General features: G+C 60.3%; 1 protein-coding gene across 2 annotated transcripts in view; it reads right to left on the bottom strand.

The window, feature by feature from the left end:
- The window catches only part of TMEM273 (transmembrane protein 273), a 33,729-nt gene that overhangs the window by 10,436 nt on the left and 7,002 nt on the right, over positions 1-16,291 (bottom strand). For both annotated transcript variants that reach the window (XM_036266028.1, XM_036266029.1), the window contains exons 2-3: positions 1,335-1,388; positions 593-736 (exon numbers count right to left, since the gene is read on the bottom strand). In XM_036266028.1, the coding sequence (XP_036121921.1) occupies positions 593-736; positions 1,335-1,388 (198 nt within the window). The remainder of the gene's footprint in view (positions 1-592; positions 737-1,334; positions 1,389-16,291) is intronic.

The following is a 16,291-nucleotide window of genomic DNA, read 5'->3' as shown; positions in this document are numbered from 1 at the left end:
AGGCGCCTTCCTCCTCCCCCCAGGAAAGCCTCGCGGGGAACCGCATCGTCATGCCAGTGTGCCTCCTAGGGGGTGGGTTCAGGCCCCCCTTGAGAAAGAGGGTGTGAATCACTGTTGCATTTTGCCATCAAAACTCACACACTGACAGGTTCCGGTCTGCGCACGCCCCACCCCCGCAGGTGCCGCGGGACACAGAACCACGCGGGTTCGCGGAGCCCGACCCCACACGTGGACCATGAGGAACTCCCCACTTAGGAAAACAGTGCAGTGGGCCCCGTCATCAGTGCCGCCAGCACCTCCCCCCCCTCCCAGGCCGGGACCAGGGCAGCACCTCCGGGGACTTGCTCTCCCGCCTTCCCCAGGAAGCCAGGTTCCTGGCCACATCACAGGCTCTGGAATGGAAGAGCGCAGAGGGGGACAGAAGGACAGAGACTCGGGGTGTGGCCGGGGGTTACTGCGGGTTTTTTTTGGCCGTGGTTTTTATTCTTTCTCTACCAGGGTTCTGGACTGGTGCTGGGTCCAGAGCTAGGTGGCTCCCGGGAACATGCCCCGTCAGGGACAGAGCCCAGGCTGAGCTGCACCACGCGCTTACCGTTGGCTCCTGCGTTTGTGTTTCTGAAGTCCGAGGAGTCGTGATCAAACAAGTGCTTCTTGATCATGCAGATCTTCAGGGCCAGGGAGCCAGCCGATATGACGACCCCGAGCGCCGTCCCGATGATGGCGTATTTGACATCTCCTGGGCAGGAGGAATTGAACGATGACGTTAGTGGATCACCACCCCGCAAAGGTCCTCCACGGCTCCTTTTGCATTCTGGGTGAAGTCCAGGGTCATGCCTGAGGACCTGAACACCCTACATCTGACCCGCGGAGGCCAACCTGATTTTCCACCCTCCGGGGGGCACCGTGCATCCAGGCTCCTTTCCCTGTACCCCATCTTCTCTTCCCGGAACCCCTGGTCTCCTCGGCTGTGAAAACCACCTCCACGTGAACAGTGGTCCCTTTCTCTGGGGTCTCAGAGCCCTTCCTTCCTTAGACTTTCATTCATTCTTTATTGAGTATGTGTTCCTGTGACGAGGACCGAAGGCAAAGAATGAGACCTGGCTCTGGGGGCCTGCAGGCAGCTGGGCACAGAGGGCTCACTCTAATGCCAGGTAACCACGGGCTGCGCTCCATGGGGTTGGCAGCTTTCTCGGGGAGGTGGTGGTGCTGCCCTTCCTTATTCTGTGATAACTGGTAAGAAACCAACACCAGCCTGCCCCTGCCTACCCAGCCAGGCCTGGGGCGTGCTTGCTCTGGCCCCTCGCCTCCCAGCAGAGGCAGCTGGGCGGACCTACCGATTTCGGCCTCGGCAGACTTGCCCGTTGCCAATACTTGAGCTCCTCCAACATCTGCAGGGAGAGAAAACCCAGAGCCTGGTTAAAGCAGAACTAGGCCGTGAACAGGCCGAGCAGGGCTGGAGGTCCGAACCCTGACTCCGGCAGCCCCCCCCACACATCTGGGAGCCAGCCGTAGGTACCGCTGCTGCTTGGCTGCCACCCTGGGGAGCGCGGAGGTGGGCTCCTGGCTGCCAGTGTCCTGGTGCCTTGCCGGAGTGTTAGAGCCTCCACAAAGCCCAGGCCAGGAGCGGGGTTCCGTGGGGTTCAGTGAGACCAGCCCTTTGACACGGTCTCCCAGACCCTCACTCTGGCTCGTGCCTGCTGTGCCAGCCTCCCCATCACTCTCACGAACCCCCTCATGCCAGTCAGTCTGAATGCTTCCAGTCCCTCACGGGCCCAGGATCTGCTGCCCCTTGGCCCTCTGCCAGCCCACCTTCTCCCTCTCCTTCGGCTGGTCTTGGGTCCACGTCACTGCTTCCCACACCTGGCTTGGCCACCCCCTGCATGCCCCACAGCAGCTGGGTCACCCACCACAACTGACCACATCGTTTATTTAACAGCTGACGCAGCACTGCCGTGCGCCAGAGACCCTCTGAGAGCTTCTCCGCACCAGCCTAGTCATGGTCTCCTGGCCGGTCTCCCGCTGCGCTCTGCCCGCTGGGTGTTCTACCCACAGAGCAGCGCCTGGCACACAGGAGCTCTTGACGTGGGTTTGCTGAATGAATGAATGAATGCATGAATGAGTATATGAATAAATGAATGAATGAGTGAGTGAGTGAATGAGTATATGAATGAGTGAATGAATGAATGAGTTAGTGAGTGAGTGAATGAATGAGTGAGTGAGTGAGTCAGTGAATGAGTGAGTGAGTGAATGAATGAATGAATGAAACGTTGCAGGGGGTCTCACTCTTCTAGCCAGGGCTTGAACACTTAAGAACACCACGCCTGGGGCGGTGGTGCCCCAGACAGACCCTGGGAGCACGAAGGCAGAGCTGTGGCCTTGGAGAGGAGAGCACACACGGACTGGCCACTGGGAGGCAGATTTCGGTACAGCACTTGCGCTCATACATCTAACACGTGCAGCAACGACTCTGAGGTGCGCTGCTGCCACCACCACTTGATGAATGAGGAGCCAGAGGCACCGAGATCGTGTGCTCTCCGGCAGGGCAGGGGAAGAGCCAGGGCCCGGCCTGAACTGCAGGGAGCCCTGCAGGCACTGTTCCGGGCAGCTAGCTAACAGAATGTCAGCAAAGCCCCAAGGCCAAGGGCTGGTGAGCGCGGTGAGGCCCAACCATGCTTCTCAGGGGCCAGCTCCCTGGCCAGAGGAAGCACCTATGCGTCTCCTAACAGGCAGCAGGGGACTGTCGGATGTTTCCAAGCTCAGTTCCACGAAGCCCATCTCCCCAGCCCTGACCTCCTGGAGACTGAACAGCTAAGGCACTTGGTCACCGAACCGGCAAAGATGGTCCTTCCACGGCCCCCTGGGCTGGCCGTGTTCAGTGTGCCCGGGTGCCGTGTTAGGTTGACACTCCACAGAGGACAAGGTCACTTTACATGCTTAGTGGGGAAGGGATCAGCAAGATGGAGTTTAGGGCTTATCCGGCGATCTCACTGGGTCAGTGAAGCAAGCGGGGTTTTCTGAAGTCAAAGCGCACAGCCTGTTCTTCCAAGTCCACGTGCAGTTTCAGCGGCTGCTCGTTTCGCGGGGAACGCACACCCCACGTGGGGCCTGTCCACTCACACGCGCCACGGACAGCCCGGCACAACGTGACCCTAGGCTGTTGGCTGTCTGAAGCCTCCACTGAGCTCCCCGTTTCCTTACATGGATTCTTTACCTTGATCTCGCCGCGCTGGCCAGGTTGACACCATCTCAGGGACACACACGACAAGGCTTGCATTTGGCACAGACAGAGTGGGGTCACTAAACGGAGAGGCTGCCTCCAGAGCTGACTCGCAGCCCAGTGCCCGCAGGTCACAGCGAGGGGCTGCCCGCTCGCCTGGCCCTTCCCACGCCGGCCTGGCCTGGGCTGCTCCAGCACGCAGGGCGCAGGGCATCAGCTCGGGCCCCGCCTCGCTCACGCACACAGGTCTTTCCTGGCTCCCGCCCTGCCCTCCACGTGGAGGACGCAGAGCTCAGAGTGAAACTTGAACAGAGGAAGAAGAAAGGACGCAGGTCAGAATGAGGGAGACAAAAAGAGCCAGAGAGCCGGAGAGTTCAGAGCGACACGCAGAAGGACACGCACGGGAGAAAGGTGGACGCACAGGGACAGGCCAGAGGCTGGGCCAGACAGACAGCCTGCCAGCAGGAGCCAAGAAGGGACGAGGAGGAGGAATGTCCAGTGTCAGCAAGGGCCTTGTGCCGAGCATCCTTCTCCACATCGCCCCCTGATAAGAGTCCTGAACTCTCAGCTCCTCATCCTCTTTGGCAGGTTGGGCCCCTACTCCTTGCCCTGCCCCCACAGGACCAGGGCCCTTAGGGGCCACCCTCCACACTCCATCCTGTGCCCATCCCAAGCCCTGAGGCTGGCCCTAGTTCCTGGGCCCAAACAGGCCCCCAGGCGTCATGCCTCAGGCCCGGGGTCAGGGGCTCAGTACCCACTCGGCCTGGAGCCGCTGCTGGGAGCTGCAGGCAAATAAGCAGGCACATCCTCCCCTAGGAATTCCTGCTAGCCCGCCCATGGCCACTCGGGGGCAGCCTTTCCCCTCCTGGGGCGGGATATCCCTCCGCCCACATTCCCCTGCACTCTGCTCTCTGCCCTGGCTGGGCTCCAGTGAGCCCTGGGGAGTCTCCAGTGAGCCCTGGGTGAGCATTCGCCCCAGCACGGGGTCCTGTGGACCCCCCTCTGCCTCCTGCCAGGGTCATGAGCCCAGGGAGGCCCTCCTGGGCCTTAGACCCCCTGCAAGCCCCAAGCGCTGGTTTTTCCCTGGCTCTGCAGAGGAGCTGCAGGGTGGGTGGCCAGAGGGCTCTGCTCCCATGTTCGATCTGAGAGGCCCAGGACGGAGGCAGAGCCTCTGCACTCGGAATTCTCCGGGTTCTCTGCCCACAGAGGAGGGAGCCTAGCGCTGGGGGACAGGCTGGCGCTCAAGCGGAGCAGGGACACGGCCTCGGGTAGACTCACACGGGGCTGGGCTGCTGGGCTCCTTGCCCTGCGCGCACTGAGCCGGAGCAGAGGGAGGAGCACAGGCCCCGAGCAGGCAGACAGCTGGGGCTGCCCGACGACGTGGGCCTGCTGAGGCGCGAGGGTGGCCTCCCCCACACAGGTCTGTCGGCGCCCAGGTCGGCCCTGAACCCAGGAGCTGTTACCAAGCTCACAGCTGAGGCTGGTTCCTCTTTGGAAGGGGCATAGAGGCACGTTGGGCTCCGAGTCTGGGGTCTCTGCTTCCTCCTCGTGCCCATTTCGATGTGCTGCTGCTGGATGACCTGACACTCTACCCCTGCTGCCACGACACCTGGTCTCCAGCCCCTGTGTGCAGCCCAGCCCTGCGGAGCACAGCCTGCTCTCTGCAAGTGCTTCCGGCAGGAAGGGGCCCTAGAGAGGAAGCGGCTCTAGGCCTGCAGCTGCCCGGGCCCAGCTCCTGGGGGAGAGCGCAGCCAGCAGGGGAAGGCAGCAGGCCGTCCTGCCCCGGCCCCTCTCAGCTGGAACCCGACCCTCTGGGAACCCATCCCTGCCGTTAGGACCTCCGGGCGGAGCGCATCTGTCGGCCCACCCTCAGCGGGGCTGGCACTGCTCGGCACCTTATTTGGGCAGAATCCGCTGCGTGGTCCCAGAGTGGGGCAGTGGGCGTGCACGGCCCTCGACGTTCTATATGCATCTGAACTAAAAATAGAGCACGTCTTGCCTGAAGTGTTTGTCAGCTGATGCCTGGCCATTTCCATCTTGGAACTCGAATGTTGCAGAATGGCTTCTAACTTTAGATCTCACGAATTCCAACATTCTCAGGGAGGCAAGGGTTTCGCATGTCTGAAAGGGCACCAGCACTTCCATAGTCCACACATAGCGATGCACCTGCACATGCTCCGGACCGCCCTGTGCCAGGGGCGCCGAGAGCAACCAGCCGCTGTGCCCACGAAGGAGCCCGCACAAGGAAGGGGAGACGGGCTCACACCGTGGGAAAGATCAGCTTGCTGTCGGGGATGCGCGGCACGTCCTGGAAAGCTCGCTCTCACGGCCAAGGAGTCTGAAGGGCTGTGTGGTAACACTTGTGCGCTGGCCCACCTCCCCTGACTTGACCCCTCAGGTGCCAGAAGGCCGGCTGGGAGCCAGGGCCTGCAGCACAGCCTCAGACCGCCCGGCCAGGGTCGCCAGCTGAGTGTCGTGTGCCCTGTGCCTCGCGCCCACCGGCCTCGCGCCCACCTGCCTCCCGCCCACCTGCCTCGTGCCCACCAGCCTCGCGCCCACCTGCCTCGCGCCCACCTGCCTCCTGCCCACCTGCCTCCCGCCCACCTGCCTCCCGCCCACCTGCCTCGCGCCCACCTGCCTCGCACCCACCGGCCTTGCGCCCACCTGCCTCCCGCCCACCTGCCTCGCACCCACCGGCCTCGCGCCCACCTGCCTCCCGCCCACCTGCCTCGCACCCACCTGCCTCGCACCCACCTGCCTCGCGCCCACCTGCCTCGCACCCACCTGCCTCCCGCCCACCGGCCTCGCGCCCACCGGCCTCGCGCCCACCTGCCTCGCGCCCACCTGCCTCCTGCCCACCTGCCTCGCACCCACCTGCCTCCCGCCCACCTGCCTCCCGCCCACCGGCCTCGCACCCAGTGCCTAGCACCCATCTGCCTCGCGCCCACTGGCCTTGCGACCACCTGCCTCCCACCCACCTGCCTCGTGCCCACCTGCCTCGTGCCCACTGGCCTTGTGCCCACCTGCCTCGCACCCTGAGCCTCGTGGCCCGTTCCTTGCAGGTGCTGCTCTTCCCTGAATGCCGCCTTGTCCCCTGCAAAGCTCTCACTTCTCCTTGAAGACTTATCACAGAGCCACCTCCTTTAAAAGTCCCCATGCTCTCTGTGGGTACAGGGTCACCCCTGCCACCTCATCATACCTCTGTCCCTGCCCGTTAACACCGCCCCAAAGGTGGCTCTGTGGCACAGAGGACACACTTCAGAGAGCCCAGGTGGGCTGCTCCCCCAGGACCTGGACGACACGTGGGGCCCCCTGGAACTCCGTCTCCCCTCCTGAGAGATGCGAGGAGCGGTGGAAGGGCAGAGTCCGGAACTGACGAGGACTTACCCCCAAACCATTGACCGTTACACCAGAAGTGGCTTGAAGCGATAAGATCGAGTTTCTTGTTCTGAGTGACAACATGCTTGAGAGGGGAGAAAAGTTCAGCCGCAGAGAAAGGACTCGGGTGCAGCCTGTGAGTCCGAGTGGGGACGCGCCTGCAGTGCCCACAAAACCCGTGTGGGACGCGCATGGAGGGCCTGTGGCCAGCCTCTCAGCCTCTGTCCTCTCCACCCGAGGCCACGGTCCGAGTGCTGGCCCTGCCGAGAGGACCGGACGGGGAGCCAGAGGGCAGAGTGGAGGGGACAGTCCAGTCCTGCTCCACGCCAGTGTGATCCTGGCCTCACTGTCCTCGTCTGACAGCGGGGACGTAGGCCCCTGACGCGGAGAAAGGACTCGCCGAGACAGTCCTTTCCTTCTGCCCATTTGTTCCGAGCCTCCCCGCAGCCTCAGCCGACCCGCCTCAACTCGGGACTCCAGGGAATGACTGAGGCCCGGGCGTGTGTCCCAGACGGGTCCTGTGGGGCTGGGGAGGCCGCCCGGTGGAGGAGCTGCGGTCTGGGTGCCAGCAGCCCATCCTTCCTCCGAGCTCACGGTGGGCCCGCTTCTCAGAAAAGCAAGGTCAGTGGCCCTGGCCATCCCTGCCCCCGCCACGGGCCTCTTGGAGGCTGGAAATTAAGCCCATGAAGCCCAAATGTGGGCCGGGCCCCGGCCGCTCCGAGCAGAGGCTGAGCGTGGCCCGGCTTCGGCAGCGCGCCTGCTGCCGGGGCTGCTGGTTTGCATGGGCTCTAGAAGCTTCCTTTGACCCAGCCATGACTTGCGGAAACCACCGGCTGCCTGTCCACAAGCCTAGAAACCACCTGAAACTGCCCTTCCTCAAACCCTCTCTGGTCTCATTGAAGAGTCCCCGCTGCCCAACCTCAAAGACAAGGACACCCTGCTCGCTGCTCATGTTTCTTCCCGAGCGCAGCCCTGGGCTCGGCAGAACCCACAGCTGCCGGAGCGGAGTTCCGAGATGGAAAGCAAACGCAAACAAAGGAAAGAGGAGAGCGAAGCAGAGATGCTCCCCAGGGGGTGGGGGGGTCTTGGGACACGTCCCTGTTGCCATGGATCCCCATCCATGGAAGAGAGCTCACTGCGCCCGCCCCACGCCTGGCTCAGCACCGCCTGGCCCGGCCAGCAGGGGCCCAAACACCCAGAGACGGAATGCCTCGCCTGGGGCCCACACGACGTACACAGACATCGGCCACCAGGAGGATCCAGGGGTCCTAACCCAGCCTGGGGAGTCAGAGAAGGTCACCTGAGAAGGAGTGCGGTTTAAATGGAAAGTAAGGACAAGCAGGATCTGGTGCAGGCGGGCGGGGCGTTGAGAATGGGGACAGCGGAGTCCAGGCGGAGAAAGATGCATGAGCCAACGCCAGGGGCCTGAGGCAGCACCGGGGCCTGGGAACGAAGGCGGTGCGGTGGGTCAGAGTACCTGGGGGACACAGGTACACTGCGGCTCTCGGAGCTGTTCGGAGAGAGGGGTCCTGCAGCCAGGACGCGGCCACCGGGGAGGAACCGGACACAGGGGCGATCGAGGGGTACCCGGAGGACAGAGAGGCTGACCCAAGGCTTCCAGCAATCGCATCGTGATTCAGAGGAAAACAGGAACAGTGGGTGACCAGACAGTGTCAGAACGTGTGCCGACTTTGTTTTCCTGAGCAATCTTTGCTAATTCGTTCTTAAGACTCTCACACTGGAAACGAAACACTCAGCCACAGAAGCCAAACTGGGCAATATTCTTCCAGGCTAATAGAGGGGCTGGGGGTGGGGCTGGGTAGGTAGAACCAGGGCCGGGGCTGAGAAACAGGGTGGGCAGAGCGCTCCAGGTCCCTGCTGGCGAGGTGGCGGCAACATGCAAATGCTGTCACACCTGGCAGGAGAGCTCACAGGCCTCCCTGGCCAGGGAGATGCTGAACACTCCAGGGAGCCAGAGGTACCGCAGCCGAGCGAGCTAGAGACGGCCCTGGGTGGATGGTAGTGTCAGGGAGCACGGACCAGCGGACCCACACCAGAACACCCAGCGAACCCTACTCACTGGTGGAGGGGTTTGCTCCATTTGTGAGGATCTCTGTGGGGCAATAAACCTTCCCATGAGCCACTGTGGATGGAATCGGAACCTCTGAGTCCCCATTCTGCAGATGTGACAGGCCCCCAGCTCCGTGGCCCTCTGCCATGGGGCTGACCCCAGGAAGCCTGTCCAGCCACACACAGAGTGTGGCCATGAGACCACGGAAGATGTGTGCTTGCAGACCAAGGTGTCCTCCGCGAGCAGAGACACCTGCTCGAGACCATCCTCGGTTTCCCTGGGACCCTGGGAGATGTGGAGAGCAGAGCAAACCAGAGGCAGCTCTGGGGAGGCGGGCAGGTCGGAAAGGGGCCAGGCCTCCCCGTCAGGGGTGCGGGGGATGTTGGGACGAGCCGCAGAGCCCAGCAGAGGCCTCCGACAGGCGGCGGGGCTCCCGGTGGGAAGCGCGCCCAGCCAAGGCCCAGAGAAGGCCCGCTGCGGAGAGCAAGGCTGCAGAGGGACGCGGCCCAGAGAAGGCCCGCTGCCGAGAGCAAGGCTGCAGAGGGACGCGGCCCGGAGAAGGCCCGCTGCGGAGAGCAAGGCTGCAGAGGGACGCGGCCCGGAGAAGGCCCGCTGCGGAGAGCAAGGCTACAGAGGGACGCGGCCCAGAGAAGGCCCGCTGCGGAGAGCAAGGCTACAGAGGGACGCGGCCCAGAGAAGGCCCGCTGCGGAGAGCAAGCTGCAGAGGGACGCGGCCGGAGAAGGCCGCTGCGGAGAGCAAGGCTGCAGAGGGACGCGGCCCAGAGAAGGCCCGCTGCGGAGAGGCAAGGCTGCAGAGGGACGCGGCCCAGAGAAGGCCCGCTGCGGAGAGGAAGGCTGCAGAGGGACGCGGCCCGGAGAAGCCCGCTGTGGAGAGCAAGGCTGAGAGGGACGCGGCCCGGAGAAGGCCCGCTGCGGAGCGCAAGCTGCAAGAGGGACGCGGCCCAGCGAAGGGCCCGCTGCGGAGAGCAGTGGCAGAAGGGACGCGGCCCGGAGAGGCCCGCTGCGGAGAGCAAGGCTGCAGAGGGACGCGGCCCAGAGAAGGCCCGCTGCGGAGAGCAAGGCTGCAGAGGGACGCGGCCCAGAGAAGGCCCGCTGCGGAGAGCAAGGCTGCAGAGGGACGCGGCCCGGAGAAGGCCCGCTGCGGAGAGCAAGGCTGCAGAGGGACGCGGCCCAGAGAAGGCCCGCTGCGGAGAGCAAGGCTGCAGAGGGACGCGGCCCAGAGAAGGCCCGCTGCGGAGAGGAAGGCTGCAGAGGGACGCGGCCCAGAGAAGGCCCGCTGCGGAGAGCAAGGCTGCAGAGGGACGCGGCCCAGAGAAGGCCCGCTGCGGAGAGGAAGGCTGCAGAGGGACGCGGCCAGAGAAGGCCCGCTGCGGAGAGCAAGGCTGCAGAGGGACGCGGCCCGGAGAAGGCCCGCTGCGGAGAGCAAGGCTGCAGAGGGACGCGGCCCGGAGAAGGCCCGCTGCGGAGAGCAAGGCTGCAGAGGGACGCGGCCCGGAGAAGGCCCGCTGCGGAGAGCAAGGCTGCAGAGGGACGCGGCCCGGAGAAGGCCCGCTGCGGAGAGCAAGGCTGCAGAGGGACGCGGCCCGGAGAAGGCCCGCTGCAGAGAGCAAGGCTGCAGAGGGACGCGGAAGTCGTGCAGGGTAACTCATTACTGCTGGCAGGACTGTGGGTGGGGAAAGCACTGCATAACCGCTAAGTGGTGGGTCATTACTATTCATGCAATATTCATGATGTGCTCTTCAGCCTCTGGGAAGCTTCATCCCAAAGTCCCCAGAGAGCTGGTGGAGGAAGCGTGTGCCCAGGGGCGGGGCTGTGGGCAGACTGCTGGCAGGGCCACAGGGGAGGGGCCACGACGCTGCAGGGGAAGCGGCGACACCCGCCCACTCGGGAGCCCTGGACCCTGGCATCTGCCATCTGCCTCATCTTCCAGGAGAGGGGTGCTCTGAGCCCTGCTGCGGACGGGGTCTGCGCCTGGCTTCCCCGTCACAGCCCCCTTTTCTAAGGCAGCTCGAACATGGGCAGAGCCCAGGGTTTGCAACATGTCTAGACATTTACAAGTTGTCAATCAAGCCACACACAGGACCCAGCTCACTCCCCCCTCAGGGCCCTGCAGTCCACTCCCAGGGGTCACCTTCGCCAGGGGAGGCTCAGTGCTGCCCAGGCCTCAGGGCCGGCAGGGTCTCTGGGCAGAGCAGGAGGACGCTGGGCCTGCTGCAGTGACCGGACCCGCTGGGCTGGGAGCAGGGCCTGGCCCGTCAGGCTCCCAGCAGTTCCCCCCACCCAACAACTGGGTCCCAAGAAATGGGGGCTGCCTGGGGACGCTTGTCGGCATTGAACCAGAGCTCTCCCTGGTTTCTGGGGCCCTGAGCAGGCTGTGGTTTGCCCTCTGGGGTGCCGCACCCTCTCTCAGTGCCCGGTGTCCACCCAAGTCCCTTCCCTTCTATCTGCATGCCGACCCAGTTCCTGAACTTCCGAAGGACTCCCAGCAAGACCAGGCAGAAATAAGGCTTTGTGTTGGGCTGAGACAGGGCCGGGAGGGGCTCTGAGGGCAGGGCAGGGCTCCGCCCCCTGGCGACACAACCCTCATTTCACTGGGAGCCCCAGCAGGCAACGTGCTCTCTGGGTCACGCCTGAATCGGAGGGTTCTGGGGTCTCAGCCGGGTCAGCCTGGCTCCACAGGAGTGTCTCACCACACGGGGCAGACAGTGACTGCAGTGTCATGATGTGTCTTGTGGCTCACCTGGAGCTCAGGAGGTTCCGTCCCCAGTCACCTCAGGGACCCTCTCTCAGTGTCTCCAGAGCCTTCTCTGGTCAGTGCAGCTGCCGGTCCAGCGCTGTCTTCTGCACGGCCGAGCAGAAAACTGACAGACACTGCACCCCGGCCACGTCCCCGGATCTCAGGCCGTGTGCCGCTGCAGGGGGAAGCTGGAGGGACGGTGCAGGCAGTCTCAGAGGACGACACGGACCTTCTGGCATGGCCTAGGCACCCAGCCTGTCCTCGCTTGCCTAGAAAGTGTCCCTGCGGCAGCCTGCCTGCTACCCTGCCGCTGGGCTCTTCCTCCACGGCCTCTCCGGTGCTGAGCAGGGGCAGCCGCCTTCCTCCAGGGGCTCACCAAGCCCTCCCGCTCGGCCGTGTCACCTCTCAGCCTCATCGCCTGCTCCCCTCCGCCCCACGCTGCCCGCCTGTCCCCACCAGGTTCGTTCCTACAGACTGGCTTCTGGACGCTGAGGTTCCCCTCCATGCACGAGTCAACTCACAAACAAGTGCCAGCCGCTGGGAACAGCTGAGCGGTGGCTCAGCGAGACCAGGTCCCGGCCCGACCAAGGCGACAGTGTGGGAACCAGCCTGGAAGAGACCCGCTCCGGGACGCGGGCAGCCCACGGTCCGCAGGGGCTTGCTGGGCATTGGCGCCTGGGGAGTGGGCACCTGGGGCCTGGGGCCACAGTCACCGCTTCGGTCTGTCCTGGCAGCCCTGGGAAGCTGCTGAAGGATGGCAGCAGGACAGAGGGTAATCAATTTGCTCTCAGAAAACCTCTCCTCCGGGAAGCCCCTCGGATGCCCTGGTCTGATCAAGGCTCCTTCTCTGCTTCTGTTTCCTTCGTCTCAGCGCTGAACACACCACTTGGCCACTGTGCCCCCGATGGACGGTGTGCTTTCAGCTTGGGGCCTGACTCACCGACCTCTGTGTCCCAGCAAAGCCTGGTGGATTTCAGTGTTTGCTAACGTGAGCGAAAGCCCCTGTGCCCGGGTCCCAGTCCTTGCGACAGCCCAGGGCTCATTCCCCAGCTGCTCCCTCTGTCATTCGGACCAGCAGGAGAGAGCAGGCCCAGGTCAGCTTACTGAGAACCATCGGCTGGTTATTTCATGGAATCAAATTTAATAAAAGAAGCAGTTCAAGCAGTTCTGGTGGATAAACAAGGGCTGGGTGTGACAGAGACACTCACGGTGACTTTAAAGGGGAGATTCTGCGGATGTGGGTGTCCAGCCTCTCAGCTGTGCCCCAGGTAAGGTGCGAGGACCACAGGACTCCCTGGGAGGCCCCCGCCAGCACCACCCCTTCTGGGGCCTCCAGAGCCGCGTACGTGTCTAAGGGATGTCAGGTAGCCCAACCCCTCCCAAAGAGCGCTCCCCAAGTCACGCATGCCCCAGCCTCTTAACAATTCATTTCGGAGAAAGATGGTAATAAGCGTATTTTTCTCTGTCCTTCTCACCAAGAATAGCTGAAGCCCTCAGATGTTATATTACAGACCAACGCAAGAAGGTCCTGAGAGATGGAGAGAAAGGCAGACAGCCCCGTGGCACCTGCTGGGAACAAGTGTCCTGAGCTCGGGTGTGGCTCAGGAGCTGGTCGTCAGCTCACAAAAACATGGTTTTCATTCTGTAAGGGGTCTAAACTATGTGTGACAGTTGAACTTAAAAATGGTACTATGTCTGTTAAAGTGTTGACACCATGGCCCTGGCTGGGTGTTCAGCTGGTTAGGGCGTCATCCTGTGCACCAAAAGGCGGCAGGTTCAATTCCTGGTCAGGGCACAGGCCTAGGTGGCAGGTTTGGTCCCCGGCTGGGGCTTGTGTGGAAGGCAGCTGACTTCTCACTCTCTCTTCTGTCTCCAAAAAAAATCAATCAAAAAAAATTGTTGTAATGTTGACACAGTAGGCTGTGATGTTTAATGTGTATATAATGTGATACAGCACCCACTAAGAAAGCTATGAAAAGCAATGCACTAAAAACACTACAGACAAATCAAAAGGGAATTCTAAAAATAATAACGCACAGGAAGGTAGGAAAGAAGAAATGACAGAAAACAAACAGAAATCAAAATATAAATTGGCAGACTGAAAGCTCTATCCTATCAATAACTACATTAAATGCAAATTACCTAAATTTGCTCATTAAAAAACAGATTTGTGAAGTCAATTTAAAAAATGCTGAACTACACATTGTTTAGAAGAAATTTATTCCAAACATGATACAGGTAGGTTGAAAGAAAAAGTATAGAAAAAGAAATGTCATGCAAACATTAACTTTTTTAAAGTGACTAAATTAATATCAGAAAAATTTCAGAGCAGATATAATTATCAAAGCCAGTGATATTACATTACATAGTAATAAGTTAATCAACCAAACAGACGTAGCGATCCTAAATGTCTATCCATCAAACAATAGCTGCAGAATATGTAAAGCAAAAACTGAAAGGAAAAATAGACAAATGTTTAATTATAGTTGAATGCCTCAACCACTTTCTCTCGATAATTAATAGAACAACTGGATAGAAAATCAGTAATAATATTTCAAAAATTCAACCATGCTATGAAGCCACAGGACTCAACACTAGCAGAATACACCTTCTCTTTACACACTCATAGAAGATATATTAAGATAGACTATACTCTGAGTCAAACCTCAACCAATTTGGAAGGATTTGAACCATGCAAAGTGTGTTCTCTGATCACCATCAACTCAACTGGAAATAAATAATAGAAAGATTTCAGAAAATTTCCAAACACTGTGAAACTAACAATATCCTAAATAGTTTATGAGTCAAAGAGGAAGCCCCAAGGGAAATTAAAACATTTATTAATCAAACAAAAATGAAAAGTCACAGATTAAAATTTGTGAGACACAGCTAAAGCAGTGCTGAGAGGGCAATTTTTAGCAGTAAAGGCTTATTTTACATTAGAAAAGAAGAAAATTTTAAATTAATAATCTAATATACCACTTTAAGAAACCAGAAAAGCCTCAAAATAGAGCCAGAGCAAGCAGAAGGAAGTAAATAATAAAACAAAACCAGATATCAATGAGATTGAAGAAAATAGTAATACAGAAAATTATGAAACAAAAAACTGGTTCTTTGAAAAAAATCAGTCAAGTAGACAGACCTCTAGCAAGATTGAAAAAGGAAAAAAAAAAAAAGGCATCAATAACCAATATTAGAAATGAAACAGGATACACACAGACCTGCAGACATCAGAAATGAGAGTAAGGAAATAGCATGAAAACCTGATTCCTTAGAGAAAATGAACCAATTTCTCAAAACGTACAAATGATCGCAGCCCTGGCTGGTGGGGCAGCTTGTTGGAGCGCTGTTCTGTACACTGAAAGGCTGTGGGTTCGTTTCCCAGCCAGGGCACATACCTAGGTTGCAAGTTCAATCCCTGGTCTGGACACGTACAGGAGGCAACCAATCAACGTTTCTCTCTTACATCAATGTTTCTCTCTCTCTTTCTAAAATCAATTAAAACATATTTAAAAGGGAGGGAGGGAGAGAGGGAGGGAGGGGGGAGGGAGGGAGGGAGGGAGGGAGGAAGGAAGGAAGGGAGGGAGGAAGGAAGGAAGGAAGGAAGGAAGGAAGGAAGGAAGGAAGGAAGGAAAGGAAGAACCAGAAATTGTTGCCTCAAGCTGGAGGTCAAGGTAGGCTAATTTGAGGAAACTGTCAGGAAGGAGGTGTCAACTTAAAAAGCAGAGATGTCCCAGTTTGGAACAAAAGGGACCCAGCACAGTAACCTTGTGAAACCCCTGCTCCTCCGGAGGCCCCCTGGCCTGCCCAGCAGACCCTCAGCTCCTCCCAGGCCTTGTCCGCAGCCTTCGACCCTGCCTGGGGGAACTCAGCTGTGGCCACCCCTGGTCCCTGGCCATGGTGAAAGCAATGGGACTGGATCTGACCGCTCTCCAGGGACCATCAGAGCCTACAGCAGGATGGAACACGGGGTGATACAGCAGTTTGGGCCCATTTGGGGTCTAGCACTGCAAGTGGCCTCCATCTGGCCTTGGCACCGTCACTCCTGTGACTCGGCCAACAAGCTGCCTCTGCCACCCCAAGGCCGTGGGGCGCAGGGCCCCAGAGGAAAGCAAAGCTGGGTGGGCTGCGGGCAGCAACACCACCGGGCCTCAGCTGTGGCCCCGGCCAAGCGCACAGGCGGCCACAGCATGGGAAGCGGGACCACCGTGCAGGGCACTCAAGAGAAGGAATTTGAGTGGGGATCACTTGGGGTAAAATGGTGCTTCTGGAGCTCCAGTCCCGGGACTTGTGACCACCAGGCAGGCGATCATTCCAGTGACGGTTTCCCTCTGGGCCACGGAAGGGCCAGACCCCGGATGGAGACCCTGCAGGGGCCCAGGGGGGGAGAGCCGTTGCTGGCAGAGGCCTGGCCCAGGAACCGCTGAGGGGGAGACCTGAGTTGCTTGAATTTGCTGGGTTAGGCCTTCTGCAGAGGCAAAATCCAGGCCGGGTACCTTCTGGGGCCAGGACCCAGCAGGCGCTGGGATCCGGCGAGGCCCACGCCAGCCGCAGGGGAGAACCCTGAGGGTGTGGCAGCAGGAAAGCCCTCCCGCGGCGGATGCATTCCCGCGGCGACACCTGTGCTCCAGGCAGGGGTCTGAGGCTCGACCAAGACTCCGCTCTCCCAGCCCTTCTTCCGTGAGAACCACGGGGAGGTGCTTGGGGCCACGGTTCCACCCGACACAGACCTTCAGCTGCAGTTCCCCACACCCAGCGTGCGACCCGCTTCTCCGGGCAGCAGGCCGAGCTGACCACCTCCCCCTGCAGCTCTGCCCTGCACGCCTGCGGTCAGTGCGTCATCATCTCCTGCTGAACTCTAGCTTTC

The sequence above is a fragment of the Molossus molossus genome, unplaced genomic scaffold (assembly GCF_014108415.1).
Source record: "Molossus molossus isolate mMolMol1 unplaced genomic scaffold, mMolMol1.p scaffold_m16_p_17, whole genome shotgun sequence".
In the NCBI taxonomy this organism is placed as follows: Eukaryota; Metazoa; Chordata; class Mammalia; order Chiroptera; family Molossidae; genus Molossus; species Molossus molossus.
The sequence above is the reverse complement of the archived record's forward strand: the minus strand, read 5'-3'. Positions and strand labels throughout refer to the sequence as shown.